The following is a 23,276-nucleotide window of genomic DNA, read 5'->3' on the forward strand; positions in this document are numbered from 1 at the left end:
TATCATGTACCTGTTGTCCATTTGTGTGTCCTTTTTGGGAAAATGTCTATTCAGATCTTTTGTTCATTTTTAAATCAGATATATTTTGCTATTGAGTTTTATGAGTTCCTTATATACTCATATTTTAGATATTAACCCCTTATCAGATATATGGTTTGTTCTACAGTCTGAATGTTTCTGTGCCTCTAAAATTCATATGTTGAAATTCTGATGCCATGTGTGACGGTATTAAGAGGTGGGTCCTTTGGGAGGCGACTATCTCATGAGGGCAAGTCCGTCATGAATAGAACTATTACCTTTATAACAGGTCCTAGAGAGCTTGCTTCCCCCTTCGTCTCAGTGAGACTGTGGCAATGAACCGGGAAGAGAGCTCTCACTGGCCACCACATGAAATCTATAGCACCATGGCCTAGGACTTCCAGCCTCCAGAATTGTTGTGTATAAGTCATCTAGTCTCTGGTGTGTTGTTATAGAAGTCCAAATGGACTAAAACAGTTTGCAAATAACTTCTCCCATTCCTAGGCTACCTTTTTATTTGGTTAATTCTTTCTCTTTTTTTCTTTTGCTAGTCCTTTATGTATTTCTTATTAAATTTATTGGGTGGCATTGGTTAATAAAATCATATTGGTTTCAAGGGTAGATTTATAACTACTTCTTTTTCTGGACAGAACCTTTGTAGTTTGATGTAGTGCTGCTTGTTTATTTTTGCTTTTTTGTTGCCTGTGCTTTGGGGGTCATATAAAAAAATCATTGCCAAGACCTATGTCAAAGAGCTTTTTTTCTGTTTCTATTTTCCCTAGAAGTTTTATAGTTTCAGGGCTTATAGTTAAGTCTTTAGTTCACTTTGAGTTAATTTTTCTGATTTGAATAAAATAGGGATTCATTTTCATTCTTTTGCATGTAGATATCCAGTTTTCCCAGCACCATTTATTGAAGAGACTATCCTTTATCGTTGTATATTCTTAGTTGCCTTGTCAAAGATTAGTTGACCACATACTTGTAAGCATGGGTTTATTTGGGGGCTCTCTATTCTGTTGCATTGCTTTATGTATTTGTTTTTTATGCCAGTACTTTGCTGTTTTGATTACTGTAACTTTGTAATCTGGTTTGAAATCAAGAACTGTGATACCTCCAGCTTTATTGTTCTTTTTCAACATTGTTTTGGCTATTTGGAGTCTTTTATGGTTCCATATGAATTTTTTTTTTCTATTTCTGTGAAAAATGCCATGAGAATTTTGATAGGGATTGCATTATTTGTAGATTACTTTGGGTAGTATGGACATTTTAACAATATTAATTCTTCTAACCCAGCAACACAAGTCTTCAATTTCTTTCATTAATGCCTTACTGTTTTCAGCATACAGGTCTTTCACCTCCTTAGTTAAATTTAGTCCTAAGTATTTTACTTTTTTAGTTGCTATTGTAAATGGAATCATTTTCTTACCTTACCTTTTAGATAGTTTACTGATTTTTGTATATTGATTTTGTGTCCTGAAATTTTACTGAATATGGTGACTAGTTCTAAGAGTGTTTTGGTAGAGTCTTTAGGATTTTCTATATATAAGAGCCTACCATCTACAAACAAATACAATTTTACTTTTCCATTTCCTATTTGGATATCTTTTACTTCTTTTTTCCTGCCTGATTGCCCTGGCTAGGTCTGTATTGAATAGAAGTGGGGAGAGTGAGCATCCTCGTCTTGTTCACTATGAGGCATGATGTTAGCCATGGACTCCTCATACATGGCATGCATAATGTTGAGACACATTCTTTCTATACCTAATTTGCTCAGAGATTTTACCATGAAAGGGTGTTAGATTTTGTCAAATGCTTTTTATGTATCTAATGGGATAATCATGACTTTTATCCTTCATTTTATTAATATATTACATTTATTGACTTGGGTATGTTGAGCCATCTTTGATACAAAGGAAAAATCCTACTTGATCATAGTATATGATCCTGTTAATGTACTGTTGAACTTGGTTTGCTAGTATTATGTTGAGGACTTTTGAATCTTTGTTCACCAGAGATACTGGCCTGAACCTTCTTTTCTTGTAATGTCTTTGTCTGTCTTTAGTGTCAGGGTAATGCTGGCCCTGAATTATTATAATAATTTAGGAGTATTCCTTCCACTTCATTTTTTTGGAAGTTTGAGAGGGATTGGTATTCTTAAAATGTTGGTAGAATTCACCAGTGAAGCTACCTGGTTCTGGATTTTCTTTGTTGCGAGATTTTTGGTTACCTGATTCCATTGGTTTGTTCAGATTTTCTATTTCTTGATGATTCAGTCTTTGTAAGTTGTATGTTTCAATGAATTTTTTTGTTGGTTTATTTCTAAAAATTTATCCATTTCTTTCAGGTTATCCAATTTGTATTTATAGTAGACTCTTATGATCCTTTGTATTTCTGTGATTATCAGTTGTAACATCTCTTTCATTTTTGAGTCTTCCCTCTTTATCTCAATTAGTGTAACTAAAAGTATGTCAACTCTGTTTATATTTAAAAAACAGCTCCTATTTTGTTGATTTTTTTATCATTTTTCTAGTCTTTATTTCATGTATTTCTGCTCTGATTTTATTATTTGCTTCCTTCTGCTAACTTTGGATTGACTTTTTTCTTCTTTTTTAGTTCCTTGAGGTATTAAGTTAGGTTGTTAATTTAAGATCTGTGTTATTTCTTAATGTATGCATTTATTGCTATAAGCTTTTTCCTTGGAACTGCTTTTGCTATATCCTACATGGCACAGCTCCAAATGACATCTAACTTAGAGTTCTAGCTTACCTTGCTGGGCACTTTGCACTCCAGACAAACAGGTTTATTATGTTAACCTTGGGCATTTACACCCTTTCACAGGCTGTTCCCATTGTCTGTTACCTATTTTATTCTGAAAATCCAAGCTCACATCCTTCAAGGTCCAGGTTGTATGCCATCTCCTAGGGTGGTTCTTCCTGACCCTCTCATTGTTTGTACCTCTTGTAAATGGTAAGGGGCATTTTCTCCCCTTGTCAGTGATTTTAAAGTCTGTGTCTTAACTCCCCTTCTGGAGAGTGGGGAGTCTTACTAAAGACACGTTACTTGTACTCAGTGGTTTATTCTAAAACTGACATTGAGCCATACATATTCAACACATACAACGGTTGTTAGCTGAGTGAATAAATATTGATACTAGGACTGTCAAAAGAACCTAACAGCTAATGCTGGGTGTGTCTGCTGTGTCAGGTACTAAGTGCTTTATGTGCAGTAACTCATTTAATTCTCACAGTAGTCTTTATGAATTGGCTTCCCTTAAAAACCCCCATATTACAGCCCTGACCAGCGTGACTCAGCTGGATGGGTATCGTCCCACAAAGCAAAAGGTGGGTTTGATTCCCAGTCAGGGCACATGCTTGGGTTGTAGGTTCAGTCCCTGGTTGGGGCATGTATGAGAAGCAACCAGTTGATGTTTCTCACATTGATGTTTCTCTCCATCTCTTTCTCCCTCCCTTCCCTCTCTCTAAAAATAAATAAAATCTTAAAGAAAGAAAACTTCCATATTACAAATAAGGAAACTGAGACACGGGGCAGTGAAGTAATCTCAATCATGCAGACTTTAAGTGGCAAAGCTGAGGTTTTGAATCAGGAAATCAGATCCTAGAGCTCATGCCCTTACCTACAATTTATTCTGCCATGCCAGGGAAAACGCAGCAAGGGTTTTTCCAAGGAATAAATGACATTCTCAACTCAGCTTCCTGACTACCTGAAGCTCTCTAAACAAGTGACCGCCTGTCCTGGGAGTGGTTTACCCGCAGTGGGACAGAGTGGAGGCCCTAGGCCAAGAGGTCACTGCCGAACCTTTACAATTGGAATGTCTACACTAAATCTCTAACACACGGTTGGTATCAAAGAATGCCTGTCACCCAACTGTGCCCTGCCCCAAAAAAACCAAAGACGGAAAGAACAATATTGCAGACTATTTGCTCTTTAAGAAAATATGTGAATTCTGTCTAGTTTTTGCTAAGTGGAGGGCTTTGCCAGAGTGCTCAGAGCAAAATATTCTAAGAACAGACTGAGAACCATGACGTCTCTCTTACCCATGTGAGATTAATCACCCTATAAAATCACATTTACTTTTATAGAAAGTAAAGGCAGGGCATTGGAGGGCTTGGCACAGAGTCCGCACCCAGCCTGTTGGCAACCCAGCCACCTCCCTCAGCTGGCAGTCCCTGTTAAGGATAATCAGCCAGCCCCTGCGTTCCTGTTAACCCATGGAACAAGTCTCGGCTTGCAGCTCTTCTACTGGGGCCCCTGCAATGAAGTAGGGGTTGTAACTCTAACTAGCTCTGTCTTAAACAGCATCGCCTGTTGCAAGCTCTCTGCATTTACTCCATCTTACTCAAAGGCAGCAGATGCCAACAGCATTTCCCTTGTCGTGTGAAGCAGTATGAGTACTGGGTTTGTTCAGGGAATGGGGAGTTATCCTCTCTTCCCCCAAGGGACATTTTAAATTTATCTGCTCCGTGCCTCTTCTACAGCTGGGATGGTATGGAAGACTGAGGTTTGACTGCTTTCTGACACGGAAATAGTTCCCTGGCAGTCTTTCATAATTCAGTGTAGATGCTGGAGTTGACCCATCAGATAACCATATCCTGCTTATATAATAAATAATTCCAGACAGCATTTAGGTACTAGACATCTTTAACTATAATTTTATTGTTTTTGTCTTACTGCAAAAAGTAATACATGCACAGAAAAAAAATATTCAAGTAGTAAAAATTAGCAAATACAAATAGAAATGACCAAAAATATTTCTTAAAATTCTAAAACCCAGGGGTGAGTAGTTCTAATATTTTACTTAATATGCATATAAAATGGAGTAATTCTGAAATACTGTTTATCAGCTTTTTTTCCTTGATGGTATATCATGAACATTTCTGACATTATATAAAATATTTTATGATATACTGATAGTTTAATTTTTTGAGTAGGTATTATATTCATATGGGGCATATATGTATATATACACCTGTGTGTGTATATATATGAAGGGCCCAGAGAAGAATTTTGCTCCAACCCTGTCTTCCCCATCTTCCTTCTGCCTACTTGTTACCATCCATTCCCAGACTGTCATTGTATAATACAAGCACATGTAAACATATGTTCTTATTCCCCCACAACTTTTACACAAAAGGTAGCATTCTGTATACACCTTTGCACCTTGGTTTTCTGGCTAACAATGTACTTTTCTACTCTTTCTGCAAAGTTGATGGGGCTGCATTGTCACTGCGTTGCCTGATTGTAGTGTGTATTTCTTAACCAGTTCTTGATTTCTGGACAATTTGTTTTTATTTCAGCTGTCTCAAAGCAGCTTTATTGATGTGTCTTTCTATACAACCAATGATGATTTTCTTGGGATAAATTATTTGGAACTCTTCTCTGGGCTGTTGCTTCCTATTTTTAAATTGTTCCTGAAAGCTTATACAATTTATACTTTTTTCAGCAAGGATCGCTACCAAGTTGAAGGGAAATAAATTACAAGGCTATTTGGTTAAAGGGAAATAAATTACAAGGCTATTTGGAACAGTGAACTTTTTGAATATCATATAAGGGGAAAAATAGGGACAAAAAGCAGTGCTGGGTTGGTACGTGCCGTCCTGTCCAGTGGGAGGTGGCCGGGCGTACTGGAAAGAGCACACGAGCGCTTAAGTGAGATGCCGCTTCTGGCCTGGCCTCTGACATGAGACCTGGGTAAGTCACTCAGGTCTCCCAGGCTGTTTTCTCAGCGTTGAAAAAGGGAGGGGTGCTTACTGAATTTATTTGAGCCACCTTTTATTCCAAAACGGATCTATGAAGATAAAACATGAGAGAGGTTTTTCTTACTTGAAAATCCTTTAATTTTATAACTGTACCTTCATGTTCAGAGGAAATAAAAATTGGGCTGCTGCCTATCCTGGTTGTGATTTGAAGGGATACACATCCCTTCTCCTAATGCTCTGACATACTGGCCTCCCTCCATTTCAGTAAATGCTAAGCCTAAGCTTCTCAACCACTGCACAGAGCAGTCTCTTAACTTCCATAAATAACCTTTACAAAATTCAGAGTGAATTGGAGAGGGAATGTTAAAAGTACGAGAGATCCCTGATTGCGTAAGTTATCAATAAATATTTTTTAAATTCAGACACTTATTTTTAGATGATGTAACATGGATAATGCAGATCATGAGACCCCCACAAATGAGGAATGTGGGGCCGTGGTGGTGTCAGGTCTGGCTGTTGGTGGGGCAGTAATTTAACAGATGGCAGCAGGGGAGGCTGAGCGTCAGTGCCCACGCTGCCCCTGACCAGGCTGCCTTGACGTGGAGCTCACCCGCTGGAGCCAGGCAAGTGTTCAGCAACTGGCCAGCTCACCGTCAAAGCTGTTTGTCATTAGAAGCTTCCCCAACTACGCAAAGTGAGAGCTTCGGTCACTGAGGTGAGATTGGTCAAGAATAAATTCCATGTTCCATCATTTCCTTCCTTTCTCTATAGCAAACAAGCTGAAGTGGACCCAGGCATGCAAGAACTGGAAGCATTGATAGACACAATCCAGAAGCAAGTGAAAGACCTTCCACACAGAGACAACATCTGTGAGGCGTTTCAGGTTCATGACAAGGAAGCTTCAGGATATGTGGACAAAGAGGTGTTCTTTAAAACCTGTGGCTCTCTCAACATTCCAGTTGACGATTCCTTGATTAAGGAGGTCAGTAAGAGTTATTCTTGCCAGCCAGTTGCAGAAGCTGTGCACCATTCATTCTCTCCCAAAGACAATCGCATGTGGATTTTGTTTTAACAGGGGAAGGTCTAGGATGCTCAGACTAGACCTTCTCAGTCCTGATTATGGCCTTCCCCTTGCTTCTGTCACTGGCATTTTTTTCTTAGTGCTGTTGCATTGCATCTCGTTAAGTGCTTTGGGGCCAGGCAGCCCAGAGAGTGAGACGTGGCCCTGGAGGGGCAGCCCCGAAGGGGCAACTCAGAGGCAACTGGGTTGAGTGGGTTGGTGGGCAGCCTTTGACACCCTTCACAGTGGTAAGTATGTTAGCCCACCTATATATAGGACTGGCATGGAGAAGGTGTGGCCACTGCCCAGGGACAGGAGGGGTCGCATGGCGACATGGACCGTCTCCTCCTAGAATTTTCATGAGTTAGTTGAACCCCTTTAGCCAGGGTTCCCCCGGAAGTCAGACAAATTCCTCCCACCGCACCTGTGACTGTGACTTGTTCTCATTGGAGACATTCTCACTGATTAAGAGCACTGAGGTACTGCAGACCTTAAAGATCTTTTAGCAAAAAGGAATATTCAGAGTTAAGATTCATTTAGGGAAGGCTTTAGTTGAGGGCTAGAGTGACTAGGTTGGAGACGAGGATATTTTGTAGACAGAAACATTAGCATGGAGCAGGGGAGGCGGACAAACAAGTGTTTTGTTTGCATGGGCCAAAGCCTTTAGCTTCCCAGATCTTGGGTTGACAGCACACCCGGATTTTGACTTTTCAGTCATGTGTACTGTGTGGACCCGACATGAGAGGAGCTGCAGTCCGTGGGAGGTGGGACAGGGAAGGGGGTGGGATGGGTCTGCACTGTCTTACGAAGTAACCACAGCAAATGGGCCCACTGCCCTCACAGCCGAGCTCCGGAGGCCATGGCCTGCTCAGCAACGTCACTCAGTCCTGCTGCTGGGCTGGGGGACAGCAGGACAGCAGTGCGCACAGGCTGAGTGGCCAAAGCCTTGCACTTGAATATAAAAACAATTAAAAGTGCTTTAAAAAACATTAAAAAAATGACAATGCCCTTATAAATGCAAATGTTAGTCCTGAAATCTCAGGCAGGCCATTTACTCTGAGGTTTGATTTTATTCACTGTAAGAGGGGATAACATCTGACCTACCTCCTGGGTTCCCAGGATCATTTCAGAACCAACTGAGGACATAAAAACTCTGAACTGGTTTGCAGGGGCCAGGGACCACTGCTGCCATGCACACGCTGCCATTACACCGAAGGCGGCCCTGCACGCCTGCTTACCCGCACGCCTGCTCACCTGCACACCTGCTCACCTGCTGTCATCATTCTCTCCCACAGCTAATCAGGCTGTGCCGCCACGGAGAAGACAAGATCAACTACTACAACTTCATCCGTGCTTTCTCAGACTGACCTGACCGAGGAGAGAACGCAGCACAGTCCTGTGAGGTTGGACCCACACTTTGAAGTATACCTTGTATTTTTTGTAGAGGCATTTACAGAGCCTGTGACATTTCATTTATATACATATATACATACTTATATATGTATGTGTATGTATAGGTATATTTTGTTCTTATATTTCTGAAGTCTAAATTAAATTGGACCTTGTAGGAGCTAAGACTGGTGCCTTACTGAGGGAAGTAGGGGCAGGGGTGTTGTGATGGTTCGTTCTATGTGGCAGGTTGACCAGGCCTTGGGGTCCCTAGATATTTGGTCCAACATCATTCTGGGTGTCTGTGAGAGTGTTTCTGGATGTGATTAACATTTGAATTGGTAGACTGAGTAAAGCAGGCTGCCCTCCCCGATGCTGGTGGGCCTCATCCAACTCATACAGGCCTACGTAGAACAAAAAGGCTGGCCCTCCCCTAAGTAGGAGAGAATTCCCCCTGCCTAACTGCCTTCAAACCAGGACACCAGCTTTTTCCTGCCTCTGACTCTAACCAAACTGTTAGTTCTTCCTGAGGCCCAAGCATGTGGGCCTTTGGACCGGAGCTACGCCACCAGCTTCCATGAGTCTCCTCCAGTTTGCTGACTGCAGATCTTGGGACTGGTCAGCCTGCAGAATCGTGTGAACCTACTTCCTCAGAATACTCTCATTCTCTCTCTCCATGCATCCTACTGGTTCTGTTTCTCTGGGGAACCCTAGTACAGGTGTACAATGATGAAGAGCAGGAGAAAAGAGAGAATTTGCTAGAAGCGCCATTTGGGGTTTTGGAAATAAGCACACAGTGGGGCCAATGCCCCAGCTCCTCAGCTGCCTGCTTGCACCAGTAATGCAGGGAAATACACCAAGTGTTTTCCAAACTGTGCTTCTAGGCCCATTAGCAGATCTGAATTTTTAGAAAATGAAATAGAAAATATCAAAGTGTGGTGCGCATACATAATAGGGTATGTACTGTTTCGTGAAACTTCGTTTCAGCGGGAGTGTGTATTTACTGGGCTGTTAGGTAAAATGTATTTGTTGATGTGGTTTGTAGTTAAAAAAAAGAAGAAAGAAAATTTAGAAAACTCTGCTTTTAGACAGCCTGCCTTGAGATAGAAGGAAAAGGCCAGTAGCAGTTACTGGTTTTCTGATGAGCTTGGATGGACTTTCTAGAATCAGAGCTGTTCCTTAAGGTCAGCCACCAACCTCATCCTTATACATTTACCCAAAAAGTGGTGTAAATGAGGATGGTGTTTTACATAATAGAGGATGCCTGGCCCTCTCTGAACTAGCGGGAACTTCCCTTGGTTTGACCTCTTCTAATGAGCCAAACGGCCTCTAACCAGCTGAATAAAAGGCCTGCAAATGTATTGTGTTGACTGTCCCTTTCCTGCTCCAGGTTGCTATATCCAGGATCCATGTTTTGTTTTGTTTTGTTTTCTCAAGTCACTCATAACTATTTTAAGAGTCTAATTTTTAAGTATTTAAAAGTTCATTTCAATCTAAAATAAAAACACAAAGCTCTGTCCTGCCTGCCCCAGCTCAGTCCTGCCCCAAGCTTGGAAGCGTGTAGCAAGTGTGTTGGAGAGAGGGGGGCAGAAGGAGGAGGAAAGTGAGGGAGTGGGTCAGGCAGATATAGTGGGTTTCTTCTTCCTTCTGGTTTCTGTTCCTTTTGCCCCCACTCAGCCGTACTGCTGTTTCTGGTCTTTCTGGTGTCTAGAAAGGTAGGGGTAGAAACCAGAGGAAGAGGGCAAAGTCTTATTGCTGGGGCTGGCAAAGTCCTGAGTGTGGGTCAGGACCCTAGAGGCTGGCTGTTTCTCCCAGGGCACGTTGTTCTGACGCAGATGGCCCGGCTCCAGCTGACCGCCTGGCTCCGACAGTGCACCCCTCCAGGCTCCTCATCGTCTCAGGAGATCTTCTCAGAGGTGGCTCTTTCAGGCTGGCTTGCCCTTCCAGGGCGTCTACTCTTGCCCAGCATCCCCCTCTGTATGGCTCTCTGGGCTGTGCAGTCAGGCAGCTCAGCCAATCCCTTCCCTTGAGACCTGTTTTAGGTGAAGGTACCCCAGATCTTGTGCTCCTCAAACTCCAGGGGGAACACGTCAAGCCCGAGGCTGTTAAAGCACCCCCATCAACGCGCTTGTAGACCTGCAGCTCTCTGAGGGCCCCTTTCCAAAAACCCGTGCTCTCCGGCGATGGCTGCATCAGCCTGGCCTGCCATGGACCAGCGAAATCTGCAGAAGCTTTGGGCCCTCTTCGGCAAGCCTCCCCGGAGGTGCCCCAGTCTGTACTACATGGAGATGCATGCCAACCCTTGTCCTGAACCGAAGTGGAGACAGCAGGGAAAAGGTCTCATTTACTGTAACATCCTCTTACCTACCCTTTGAGAGCCAGGTGCTCATAAGCCCTGCTAAGGTCATTTCTGACATCTCCCTGTTTATTCTCCCGTGTATCTTTTCCATTGTAATTGGGAACCAGGATTTAAAAGTCAGCCCGCTCTGTTAGAGAAGTGTCTCAGAGTGAGATTGGCACTATTCCCACATATGCCTTCAGCTTGCTGTCCATGCCTCACTGTTACAGAACACACAACAAGGGGGGCCTGGGATGATATACTATTATTGAAAGAAGGCCCCGGGTCCGTTATGTCCGCCGCCAGGGGAAAGACGTCTCTCAATGCCAGAGATTTGTGAAAAGGAAAGGAAACGTTTATTTGATGCTATATACAAACTTAAAGTAGTGACCTAATGTCTTCACCAAAATCCCAAAGTCCCTTAAAACACCCACACACACACAGTCCTTCCTTCCTTCCCCCTTTGCCCAGTCCAGAGTACTGTATCTCAGGAAAGGAAATAGAAGTCCATGGCTCAGGCAGTCCTCTGGTTCTTCCCAGTTAGAACTCCCTCTCGACTGGGAGACCTCCCTGGGTTCCTGGCACCCTCAGCTGAGTTGCCGGGATCTCTGCTAAAACCAGGTGGTGGTTCCCCCTTCTAAAGCTGCGGGGGTCCCCACTCTGCCAGGCCACGTGGTTCTCTCCTCCAGGGCTGCCACGTGGTTCCCTCTCTCTGGGATGTGGGAGTCTCCACTCTGCTAAAGACACGTGGTTCTCCTCTCAGGGCTGTGCATGGCTCTCCACTCCATCGAGTCCGCGTGGTTCTTCTCCAATGGCTGCGCATGGCTCTTCTTCTCAGGGCTGCGCATGGCTCTCCTTCCTAAAGCATCATGCTTCTCCTCCTCTGGGCTGTGCACGGCTCTCCACTCCATAGAGTCCGCGTGGTTCTTCTCCTCAATGGCCGCCAAATCTGGGTTTTTAAATCCCTGCGGCCAATCTTCCTCTGCAGCCTCATTTCCGACTCCTCCCACACTTGGCTTCACATGCTGGAACTCCTATCCTTCCAGCTTTACTGGGCGGCAGCCCATGAGTCTGGGCAGGCGTGGCCCCATGTCCTGGAGCCAATCCTCTCTGAGCTCCCACGCAGGTGCTGTAACAGCAGGGGACCCGCCCTCCCCAGTCTGGGTGGGGAAGTTACTCCCATTCCCCTGGCTTAGAGCTGATCACAGCTACTTAACATATCTATGCAACCAGCCAAAGGCTATAGATATGTTAAATGACCACGCCAGAGGTTAGCTGCAAGGCTGTTGCTATGCAAAACAGCTCTCAATGGCCCTGCTCCATTTGTCCCTTCCCCCAACCCACACCCTGGGCGGGAGGGATGGAGACATCTTAAAATCTCCTGGACACCCTGAGTTCTGGACCCCATTCCAAATGCCCATTTGGGGTCCCCCTCTTGGCTGCACCCTGTAACATCACCTTCCACGTTTACCCAAGACAGAGAAGTTGAGATCCGCCAGCACTGGCAAAGGTGTGTAGCAGCTACTTCACAGAAGACCAGGACCAGCAGGTCATTTCTGTGGTGTCCACACTCACTGCTCAGCACTGCCAGTTTATGCGGGGCATCCAGGTACAGGAGACACAAGTCAGAGCGACTCAGTTTTCCCAGTGAGATCCTGAATGGCAGTGCCACCAGGAGGGGTCATGTAGGCTCCCTTATGCTGGTTACACCTGGCACGCATCTGGAGCCCTGGCTCCGGTGACTGAAGAGCTGGGTGTTAGCCTGCAGTAAGCTCTGTTGTGGGAAGAAGAAATAAGCATCCTTTGACTGGGCCGCCAGGGAGCTGAGACAGAAAGAGCAGACATCCCCTATTAGTGTTTGCAGGAGAGGAGCAGGGGCACCTATTACCGTTTGCACCTGAGGCAATGCGACCTGAGGGATGCATGTAAGATGGTTTAAGGCGGCTTCCAGACTTAGTGCTAGCAAAGTCTGGTTCTGTGTAAACGTTGGCTCTGAGTCACCACTACTCAGGCCGTAGCCCTGTACTCTGTGCCACCGGGGGGCCTTGAACACACCATCTAATTAGGGTGTATCAAACTCACCTAGAGGCTTTGATGGTACTTGGGACCAACAGAGACCTTTCTAAACCATTCCAGAGAATCGAGGGTCCCTTGGAGAGTGACTCCTGGATATCCTGCAGGTACATGAGTATGAGCAGGTTCATTTAAAAAATGTATTGCTTGAGTGCTTTATTTGTACCATGAATTTAGCATGTACTATCCCTAAATCACTACCACTCTCTGCAAAAACAAACAAGTAAACCAAAACTGCAGAACAGAGGTGAGAAACAGGCTCAGCAAGGTTACTTGCTCGAGGTCACCTAGCTTCTCACAGCAGAGCAGGGCTGCAACCTAAGCCCGCACCAAAGCTTGCCCTCCACCAGCACTGCTTACCTATGCCTCAGCTGAAGGTTTCCTGTTTAATCCTCATACCCGTGGGTGTCCTTTGGCTAACTGCCCCCTGTAACTCTACTCATCCCTGATCTCTCTCTGAAGATGGTTCTGGAAAACACAGCAGTCAGCTACAGGCAATACAACACCTGATTGACTCCAGCAATGCCCACCGCCCACCACTGTTACTAATACTTGGACATCTATTCATTACCAACACAAACAGCTGATGGCTTTCACTTAATCCCATCTTCTAGCCAAATGACTTCACAATATAGTAAACAGCAAGCCTGGTGGAGCTCCCAACCTACAAACCCCATGTCAAGAAAACTCCTTTCCACTCTTATACTTTACTGTTATAGACTCAAATAAAAATGATGCTTGTTATTATCTAGTATCTGGGTAACTCTTTCTCCATCCACTCCAGTTCCCTAGCTCACATGAGCACAATTAACAAGGACATCTCAAAAGAGATACATGAAATGACTAATGTAGTGAAAATTATTAGAAATTAGATTAAAATTGACACTTATTTTGTCAAGTAAAAGCAAAGCATCCAGATCAAAAAGGAATATAAGAAATTGCACCAGAAACAATTAGACTGATAATTCTATGCCTTTTATTCAGTTATTTCAAAAATATTTGCTGACCATTTGCTTCAAAATGTACATTTAAAAAATCCATACAAAACTGTAATTTGTTTTCAAACCAGACAGAAACAGTGGAAAAGGGATTCTGAAAAAAGTTCACTGAAAGTAAAAAGCCCCCCTCACAAAAACAAAACAAAACAAAAACCCCTTTTACATGAGCATAAATACGGCAGGTACAATTTTTCCTTGAGTTCCTTGTTGAAATTTGGTCCATAACATGAACAGGCTAAGTAGAAAAACAAAAAGACACTTTTTATCCACATTTGCATTATGAGTTGCTCAGGGCACCAGCAGCCTCAGCTCGTCCTTCAGATGTTCCTTAAACAAGAACTGAAATGAGACTTCGTCTCACCACACAAACACCTGACTCTGTGCCCCGGGAAACGGTGGCACGCAGCCTCACAGGCGATCCTATCAGGGGCGGAGGGCTGCCCGCACGTGGCTGCCCTTCCTCTCCGCGTGAACGAGAAACTCGAGACTGTTTTTAGGCAGGGATGGTGATACCTCAGGTGTCACAACAGACCTTATTCCCAGACACTGACTCTTCCCTCTTATTAATGCCCCATCATGAGGATAGTTTTTTTTTCCTTTTCAATAAATTTTAAAAAAAATTATATGGACTTCCAAGATAATGCTACAATGTCCTACTAGAGTGCCACAGAAACCTACCCAGAATCACAAGAACGGCAGCAATGAAGGGAAAGTGGCGAACATTTCATCTGTAGGGGGTGATGACTGCCCCTCCCGTGGGCCCCTTCCCTTCCCAGTGGCAGGGCATCGGAAGGGACAGCAAGGCCTGTGGAGGACCACTGGCTGGGAGGGTTATTGCACAACCCGGAGAGCGAGGGAAGGGCAGGCGGGCCGGGGGCAGGGGAGATGGGGGCTGCTGCTAACACAAGGTAACACTGAATCAGGAGCTCGAAGAAGTTCTGCGACGGCCAACCCGGACCCACTGTCCAACGGGTGTCTGTGAGCCAACACTTGTGATGGGAAAGTAAACACCTCTGTCATACAGATTTTGGGTTGAATAGATAGAGCAGGAAAGGTCATAGCAAGGGCACCTTTTTGTATCTTGGCTATGGGGGCTGGAAGCGCAGGCCTCACTGTGGGGGCTGGAGGCACAAATGGGGCTCAGTGTCCCTGGCCCTCTGAGCTTCCCTTGACGGGTATGAGGCATGGGAGCTGCAATGGGCCTTCTTGGGCTGCTGCAGCCACCCAGGCAGGCCTGAACGCTGACACCAGGGAGAAGCCAGAAACAAAACAAGGGACACACCACAGACCCTAATGCAATGCTGGGGGTGTGGGAGAAGTTGAGACAAATGAGGCAAAACTGTTACAATCTGTGTCCCTTTTACATGTAACTACACCGGGCCCAGTGCCCTTGGCTGCACGTGACAAACAGCCCTAGACCCCTGGCAGCTGGGGGCTGGCTGTACACGAGTGACAGCCGAGACCACACAGCAGGTAAGGCACTTCTCACACAGAAAGAACAAGGATCTGCTTACAACACAAACTCACACAGGATGCGGAGTACGGGAGGCCACACAGAGCCAGTAGGCCCCATTGTCGCCCCGCTTTTCGAAGACCTCCAAGAAAAAGCCAAGTGGGGCAGGGGGGTGTGAGGCGGCCGAGGAGGTGGTCTTTTTCAGCCTTTGGGGAGGAGGAATTAATAGTCACGGGAGAACTGGGGTAAAAAGTGAGAAGTTAGTAAAGGCTTCCTCACCGGGCCAACCAAGGGCCAAAGAGAGATTCTACTGATGTTTCAAGTGACCTGACAACAGCCCAGCTCCCAGTGGTACCTGACATCCCTCCCGACAAGCAGGGCTGGGAGCCCAGGAGGCTGGGAGAGGGAGCAAAGACCACTCAGCTGTCCCGACTCGAAAGCCTTTAGCTCACTCCCCACTAAAGCAGAGGCCTGTGAAGACTGGGAATGGAAATCTGCTCACGGTGATGCCGAGGCCCTTGTGCAGGGAGCAGGTCACGCCCCGCCCCCGGCCCCCTGTCCCCCCACCACCTTCTCTCACCGAGGCCTTGGAAAAACCACCTGGGAAGGCTGAAGCCTATGAAATAAATCCAAACCATGCTTCCCCAGCTGTATAGTCCACAAGCCACATCGAATTAAAAAGGCAGCTGAGGAAGACTTTCCTGCCGGGAATCTTGGGACAGGATGCTGTCTGCCCCTGCCTTTTATTCACCACTTAGAAAAAAGGTCAAGGGATACTGAGGAGGAAGGTCCCCCAAGAAAACCCAGCAGCACACACCCCTCAAACCGGCTGCCCAGGCTTCAGGGGTTTCCAGGGTCCGAGGGGTTCCAGTCAAGGGGAGCAGACACGGTCAGAGCACAGATGACTATTACGGTTTCTGAGATGCTGGTAAAGTCTGCCTTCAGACGGAAGTGGAAAAGGTTCTCTTGGCAACAGTTCCGGTCTGATGGCCAGACACACACAGGGTTGGCACGGACCGGAATGGGAGAAGCAGGTCTCCTCCAGCTTGGCCGGCACCCCCTCCCCCAGAACCGTCCCCACCTTCGGAAGGGACACATGTAACTTATTAATAGTGCAGGTCTCAGAGCCTGTATGGTAAAAATAACCTTCCCATCACTGAGCCTCCCAGGAGGGGGATCTGCAGCACGGGATCCTCCCCGTCCCTCTCCTGCCGCTGCTGCCTGCTTGGCTGCCCTGCGCTGGTGCCCGTCAGAGATGCTGAGAGGCAGCGGTTGCTGAGGTAGATTCGCATGTGTCCTCCGGCCCAGGGTGGGGGAGCGGGGGGGCATGCTGAGCTGGCCTCTCCAACTCGGAGGTGTCTGTCAGGGCCTTCACAGATGGCTCGGCACAACTGGGGCCAGAAAAGTGTTGAGATTGAAGAAAACAGCCCAAGTGGCCAAATCAGGACAAAGCAGCCCAACGAACTCACTGGGTGAAGTGGAATTGAGTTATTTGGGCCCCTGGAAACACGGTTTGAGCCAACCCACCAAAGAGTTGGCCCTCTCTGCTAGAACTGTGCCAGGCATGCCAGTGGGGCGACACAGTGCCCGACAACGACCCTGCTATCCCCCTCCCCTCAAATCATCCCTGAGCCCAGCCGGTGAGATGCTAGCCTTACTCATGTCTCCGGGGTTTTTACAGAGCAGAAAAGACTTGACTTACTCTCATCACTGAACAAGCCGTGCTTTAGGAGACAGCCGAAGTTGGCCCGGCCGCCAGCCTGGCAGTACCACCTCTGAGGCACACTGTACACAGCACTGGAGCCGGCAGGAGACTTAGGACACGAAGCCGCATGGTCTGTGTGGCAGCAAACACCTAGGACACTGTGCACAGGAGCAGGGAGGCCGCTGGAGGGCAGGCCTGGGGCTGCTGTCAGCAGCTGGCCTGCCCATAGCTTGTGTGTGTCTATAGAAGGCCTGAGTCCACAGTTTCATGGGGCTCACCTGGGGAGGCAGCTGCTGGGGGTGGGGTGGGGACACACTGCCCAGGATGCAGCCTGGGGACAGCCTTTGGTGCCTGGGCTGCTGGGGCAGGTACAGGAGGCTGCTGGCTGACGAGTCTGCCGTCAGCCGCCGCCGTGCTACGCTTTTACCAAGGTTCTGCTCCACAGCCCAAGGGGGTGTCCGAGAAGCATGGGAGAGATGCCTACTCTCAAAAACACTCCCACTCCCTAAGAGTAACCAACAGCAGCCAAGCATAGTTCCTCCTTTTCATAATCACCTAACAGAGAGGTGATTCCAGATACAAAGGTGTTAGAAAACAAATCCCTCAGTCTCTAGAAAATGAAAATTGATCTCTGATGCAAGTGGTGTGGAGAACAGGCACTGCCCTGATGGAAAGACCCATCGCCCACTTTCTGGATGGCGATCCAAGGCCCAGCTTCTACTGTGGTGTCAGAAAGAGGGCCAGCTCATCAAAGGATACTGATGTTCCTGTGCCCACCAAAAACCACTCCTCAGCACCGCAGCAGAGTCCAGGAGTTCTTAAACAGGACCTTGGAAAGCCTAACTCTTCTGCCAAGTCCTCACCAGGCCCCACTGGGGCCTTATCTCTGGGGAGAGAGGAGGGAAAGACCACGTGAGAGGGCAGGAAGCCTCGGTACAGCCACTCGGCTCACCTAAGCAGCCCGTCCCGGTTCGCACCATCCACAACGCTGTTGCTGTCGGTGTGCTCGACAAACCTCAGCGGGTAACAGTGACAATTCCAAAGAACACTCAACAAGGGAGGCCGGCAGGGGCTTGGGGTTCCTGCGGGTAGAGAGATGAAGTCGGACAGCAGGGCTGGCCTGACAGGGCTGCCAGAGTCTGGGGTTTAGACCAGCCCGTGCCCGGCCAGTCCTGTTGGCGGGCAGATTTGGTTGTGAATGCTGGTGAACAGCGGAAAAGCAGGTGCAGCTGGGAATGCTCGAGAAAGTCCTAGGTCGCCTCCGCCATCACTTTCTGGAAGAGCCTGATGCTCAGGCCACTTGCTCTCGCTCTAGACAGTGGGAAGACCTGTCCAATCTCTGGCACTTCCTCAGCAGAGCGAGGGCAGGCTGGTTTCCAGTGCAGGACCAGCCACTGGCAAGCCGTCTTGAGTCATTGGACCCAACACACTTAACACCCTCCTTCTGGACCGAGTCATCAAGTCCCAAAGCCAAACACCTTGGCATTTCAAGGAGCAGCAGCCCTGCTGGGCCTCAAGACAGTACGTGCGGAACTGGAATCATACATGTTGTCAGTTAATCAGCACCTAGGAGACTGTGATCACGAAGGCGGTCTCTCCTCTTCCTGCCCATCCACACAGGGACCCCGGGGGGCCTGCTCCTCACACGAAGCCTGCAGACTTTGGCAGGTCCTGGGGACCGATGCTGGGGCTGGGTGGTCAGGACTGCAATCACAGCTCCCTCTCATGGTAAAAATCAAGACGGAAAAATTGCACAACACGGTAAAAGAAGTAAAAAAAGGAAGCAGCAGCCGTGACAGACAACAAAGGAGGCCAGCAGAAAGGTAACCAGGAGAACCTGGGCTTCCAGAAAAGCCAACACAGGACAGAGGTGAGGGTGTGAGTGCGTGAGGGAGAGAAAGAGGAAGATTTTTGGTTTTATTGAGAATGGTTTATGGAAGAATAAGAAAAAGGCAAGAAGAAAGAAAAGAGGAAAAGCCCCGTTGAAAGACAGGTTCCTGCTGTTTGATACGGAGCGTCACGACAGGAAAGGGAGGCAGTGACCGAGGCCGGGGGCCCCCCGCTGCCCTGCTGGGCACCCCCGAGAGGATTTCTGTTCTCAGCACTTTGGCTTTAAGGAGACTTGAGTTTCTTAGTCCGTGGGGAGGTTCCATTCTCTGCCTTCACCACTCCATTTTCATGATAACCTAGGAAGTAAAGGGAGACAGACAGACATGGCGTTTCTGCTGGGACTGGAGCAGGAGAGGAAAGTAGGGCCCGGACAGCCAGGCCCAGCTTCTGCCCGCAAGATGAGCGCAGGGCACCTGGTGGACCGCCCCCGGAGGCTGCTGCTTCCCCCAGGGTCTTCCTCCCGGAGGCTCCTCCGTTTGAGGTGGCTGGTCTCCGACACTCCTTCGGTGGAAGGGGCTGGGATGACACGCAGTCACCCAGGAACAGGAGAGGCCTGAGGCTGGGGTCAGGTCCTTGCCGAGATCACTCAGCCGCCACCAGTGTCCTCAGTTTCTTCGGGACACCCTGAAGGGCAGCCGCCCACTTCGGCAACAACCCGAGGGAAGATGACAACAGAGGGGAAGGGTAGACAGGCTGGAGGGATGAGGCCTTCCTCAAATGCCCGACACTGCTCTGGCAGAAAAATTAGGGCAGAAATCTTTTTATTGTTGTCAAAAACATGCCTGTGTGCTTGCTCCAAGTCAGAGAACATGTCTGGCTGCCACCTCACACCCCATACCCACCACAGCCAGGCCTGGCTCCTCGACACACCTGGCCACACACATGTCTGGTCCTAACGCACAAGAGCGCCTGCCAAGCAGGCCACACCTGGAGAAAGGCAGGTGAGTCAGAACTCATCCTGGCGCAGACAGGCCTCCAGGCTGGACAGAAAGCGCAGGGCTGGTGGTGCCCCAGGACCCAGACGGGTGGGTGGTCACTGAGGTGCGGCAGGGCCAAAGGAGAAGTGGGTGTCCCACCCCTGCCGCCCACCTAGCACTGTGCCATCCTGAGTCATTCCTGAAGACAGAAGAGGAGCCAGCAGCCTGGGAGGCAGGGGCGGGCCACGATGTAGATAGAGCAGAGGGCAGGTGAGGACAGAGCAGCTGTGCGGCCCAGAGAACAAGCGCAGAACTCGGCTGGGATCCAGAAGCCACCCTGAGGACACGCTTCCTGCCAAGAGTTCCCCATCCAGCCACTGCCCTGCCTCACCACTGCCAGAGGGCTCCCGCCTAGTCAGGGCCAGCCCCGCCCACAGTCTGTCCCTGGTCCACACCCAGCCACGTGCCAGTCAGGCCTGGGCAGAAGCCAGAGAGCCCCAGGCCCAGGGGAGGGGTCCAGGCAGAGGGCCACAGGACTAGTCTGGGTAGAGCCTGAGGATCCAGCATGACCCTCCCATCCACCCTGACAGACCCCACCTCAGCCCGCCCGAGCCCTGGCACTCACCAGATTCCCTCTTGATGAGCCTTGCTGATGGTCTGGGGACAGCCTGGATTCTCTGCTTGGCACTCTGCTCATTCCAGTATTCCCTCCAGTGCCGGAGCTGGGAGTGGATGAAGCGCCACATGAGCCAGGCCTGGGCAGCACACACCAGCAGCAGCACGCAGAGCCTGCAGAGGGGCAGAGTGGGCACTCAGGGGGCCTCAGGCCCATAGCCCCAGGGCAGGGGAGTTCCCAAGGCCAGGAACCCTGCCCATCCCATGGCAGATCACCTTCGGCCCCATCGCACCCCCACTCTGCCACCGCCACCAGGAAGGGCCAGGGGCCAGTGCCCATCTCTGCTCTAGTATACTTCAGGGGCTAGGGGTGGGGGTGGAGAGACCAGGCTAGGGAGGCTGTCAGCAGATATACATTCACCCCCAGTCGTACTGTCCCCATGCTGGCTGGGACCCATGGCCTGTCCCTTTTGTACCCACAGCATAAAACATGGCTCATGTCAGCTCCATATACACTGGAAGAATTCAAATGAACTGAATTATACACAGCAGAAATAATTCTATTGTGGCTTCTCATCTAGCATGGCACTTACAAGCAGTGCCACCCTGGCCCAGTCACACACCTTCCCAGGCCCTAAGTCTCATGGAAATACAACGGCTTCCTCATTGCCTAACTCGCTGCTACGGGAGGCCACTGGCCCGCCTGTTGAGAACACGGCTGTCAACAGTCCAAGCGGAGCTGCAATGACCACCGAGAGGCCGGGTGAGAAGCCTACTGAGCACCACAAAGGTGAGGGGATTCCCATGTGGACTGAGGCCCTGACCAGTTTTTCTGGGCTGGGCTGGGAAGTGAGGATGGTTTTGATGGAAAAAGAAGGCCGGCATCTCTTCTCCCTCAGGCCCAATGTCCAGGGATTCCCAGAAACATGGACATGCAGGAGGCCCAGGTGTGTGCTGCCTCCTGACCTTCTGCCTAAGTTGTGCCAAGTTCAGGAGGCTCCTGGCTGCTCCCAGGGAACCCTGATTTATTGCCTTGCCCTTCTGCCCAACTCACCTGAAAAGTAAGGTGTTGAAGTTCCCTTTCTCGGGGTCAAAAGCTTGATTTTCCATGCGAGCAAGTCCAAAGCCAATGGCCAGCACGGCGAGGGTGAGGATGAAGAGGCGGGTGACCCCAAAGACAACGGCCCAGGCACTGAACCTACTCGCAGAGGGGGAAAGGGGGCATCAGCCTTTAGGCCTGTGAGGAAACTTTACCCGCTTCTCCAGAGGTGATCCAAGTGGGAAAAAGGCTCAGGGTGGCCAAGGGGTGAGATATCTAGAATGAGATGCTCCAGGAGAAAACCTCAGGGGGAAGCCTGAAGGTAGGGGGGCAGCTGACACCCAGGGCAGGACCTTCCCATCAGAGGCCACCCCTGTCTGCTATGCCTCTGAGCAGGCCAGCCTCCCAGCCTCAGCACTTACAGCTTCTCATTGTTCTCGTCGGCAAAGTAGAAGAGCCGGGCCGTGTGGAAGAAGAGGTCGGTGGAGTACTGCAGCAGCAGCAGGATGAGGCCCAGGCGGCTCAGGCTGGGGGGGGAGAGACGAGCTGCACAGACCCCCACGTCTGTGGAGAGCAGAGCCGAGGGGCCCAATGCCCTGGGTTCCGCTCTCCCCTCCCCTCCACTCCCTGGCTGGCCCTGCCTCAGCCTTTGGGATTCCGTTTTGCTGTCACACCTCAAGAATTTTTCCTAATACTGAACCCCTGGCCTTTTTCCTGTCCTCTCTGGGTCAGGCACCCCTACCACTCCCATAGCGACCCTGGCTGAGGCTCTTCACAGCACTCACCATCTGGCCAGAGATGAAGCACACAGAAACTGCTTAAAACAAGCTGCTGAGCTTTGCACGGAGAATCAGGGATTCCCGTCATCTAAGTTTTCATTAGCCAAGTCTTCACAGCTTAGAGGTACACAAAGAAGCAAAACTCAACATGACGCAAAAATCTATGCTAGTGAACCGAACTCTTAAAAAATAGCGCCCACTCAGACAGCCCCTCTGCTCGATTCCAGGACTTTCTTAAGCGGTGTGCTGCAGATGGTCAGCTGCCAGTCAGACGCAAAGGGAAATCACAACCCTGCGGAGCACACAGGGCTTCAGGAAGTCAATGAGACACTATGGGAGCCCTCCCCCAGGTGGTGACATATCAAGGCCTGGCCACTTCCACACATTGAGACCAAAGTGCAAAACCGATCGCAATGGTAACTAGATCTCAAACATTGTCTAGAGAATAATGTGAAAACTCCCCAATGTCTTCACATGGCCTAGAAAGTCCAACACGATCTTGCCCATGACCTGGTCTCAAGCCTCATTTTTTGTATCCTAGCCACAGTGGGCTTCGTGCTCACTCCCACCCCAGGGCTGTCACCTGCTGCTCTCTTGGCCTGCACAGCTCTCCCCCCAGATCTCCACATACCTGGCTCTTACCATTCATGCCTCACCTGAGTTCCCTCCTCAGAGAGGCTTTCCTCACATCCCGAAGATGCCAAGTACACCTGCTGTCCTGCTTTATTTCTCTGCCGCACTTACCACCTTGGGAAACTCCATTCACTTACTTCCTGGTGTATGGTCTGCCTCCTGCTAGAACAGACGCCCAGGAGAGCAGGGCCTGTCTGCCTTCACCCAGATGCAGCTGCAGCCTGAGGCAGCACCTGGCCCACAGAAGGGCTTGGGGCTGCACTGAGTGAGCAAAAGCCTCCAAAAGCCAAGCTCCTCACCATAACAAGACCCCACGACATTCAACATTTCAAAGGTCTGTCTTCCTTAGGAGATCCTGAAGCCAAGAGTCTCTCCTCCCTACACTCACTTCAAGAAACTAGAACAAGGATGGGTGGGAAGGGAGCTCACGTCCCCTAAAGGAGCAGAGAGAGGCAGCTGTACCTTGACCTGGTGCCAGCTTCTCTGGGAACAGACCGGGCATGACTTTGGAGGATCTGCTGCTTGCTGCCCTCTCTGTCCTGTTCCCATTCCAAAACAAGGATTCCGAGGACTGGGTGCAAACAGGCTCAGACACCTGCCTTGCCCTTCCTTCCCTGGGAGATGCCAGAGGCAGACAAAAATGGATCTTGGA

General features: G+C 48.9%; 2 protein-coding genes across 3 annotated transcripts in view; one reads left to right on the forward strand and one right to left on the reverse strand.

The window, feature by feature from the left end:
* EFHC1 (EF-hand domain containing 1) overlaps positions 1-9,238 on the forward strand; it is a 70,508-nt gene extending 61,270 nt beyond the window's left edge. For both annotated transcript variants that reach the window (XM_028509765.2, XM_036024229.1), the window contains 2 exons: positions 6,507-6,717; positions 8,091-9,238. In XM_028509765.2, the coding sequence (XP_028365566.1) occupies positions 6,507-6,717; positions 8,091-8,162 (283 nt within the window). In that variant the 3' untranslated portion in view covers positions 8,163-9,238. The remainder of the gene's footprint in view (positions 1-6,506; positions 6,718-8,090) is intronic.
* A 4,310-nt stretch (positions 9,239-13,548) lies between these two features.
* TRAM2 (translocation associated membrane protein 2) overlaps positions 13,549-23,276 on the reverse strand; it is a 74,891-nt gene continuing 65,163 nt past the window's right edge. Inside the window, exons 8-11 of the mRNA XM_028509577.2 lie at positions 21,635-21,739; positions 21,228-21,371; positions 20,184-20,347; positions 13,549-18,937 (exon numbers count right to left, since the gene is read on the reverse strand). Coding sequence (XP_028365378.1) covers positions 18,864-18,937; positions 20,184-20,347; positions 21,228-21,371; positions 21,635-21,739 — 487 coding nt within the window. The 3' untranslated portion in view covers positions 13,549-18,863. The remainder of the gene's footprint in view (positions 18,938-20,183; positions 20,348-21,227; positions 21,372-21,634; positions 21,740-23,276) is intronic.

Source organism: Phyllostomus discolor, chromosome 4 (genome assembly GCF_004126475.2).
Source record: "Phyllostomus discolor isolate MPI-MPIP mPhyDis1 chromosome 4, mPhyDis1.pri.v3, whole genome shotgun sequence".
Classification (NCBI taxonomy): domain Eukaryota; kingdom Metazoa; phylum Chordata; class Mammalia; order Chiroptera; family Phyllostomidae; genus Phyllostomus; species Phyllostomus discolor.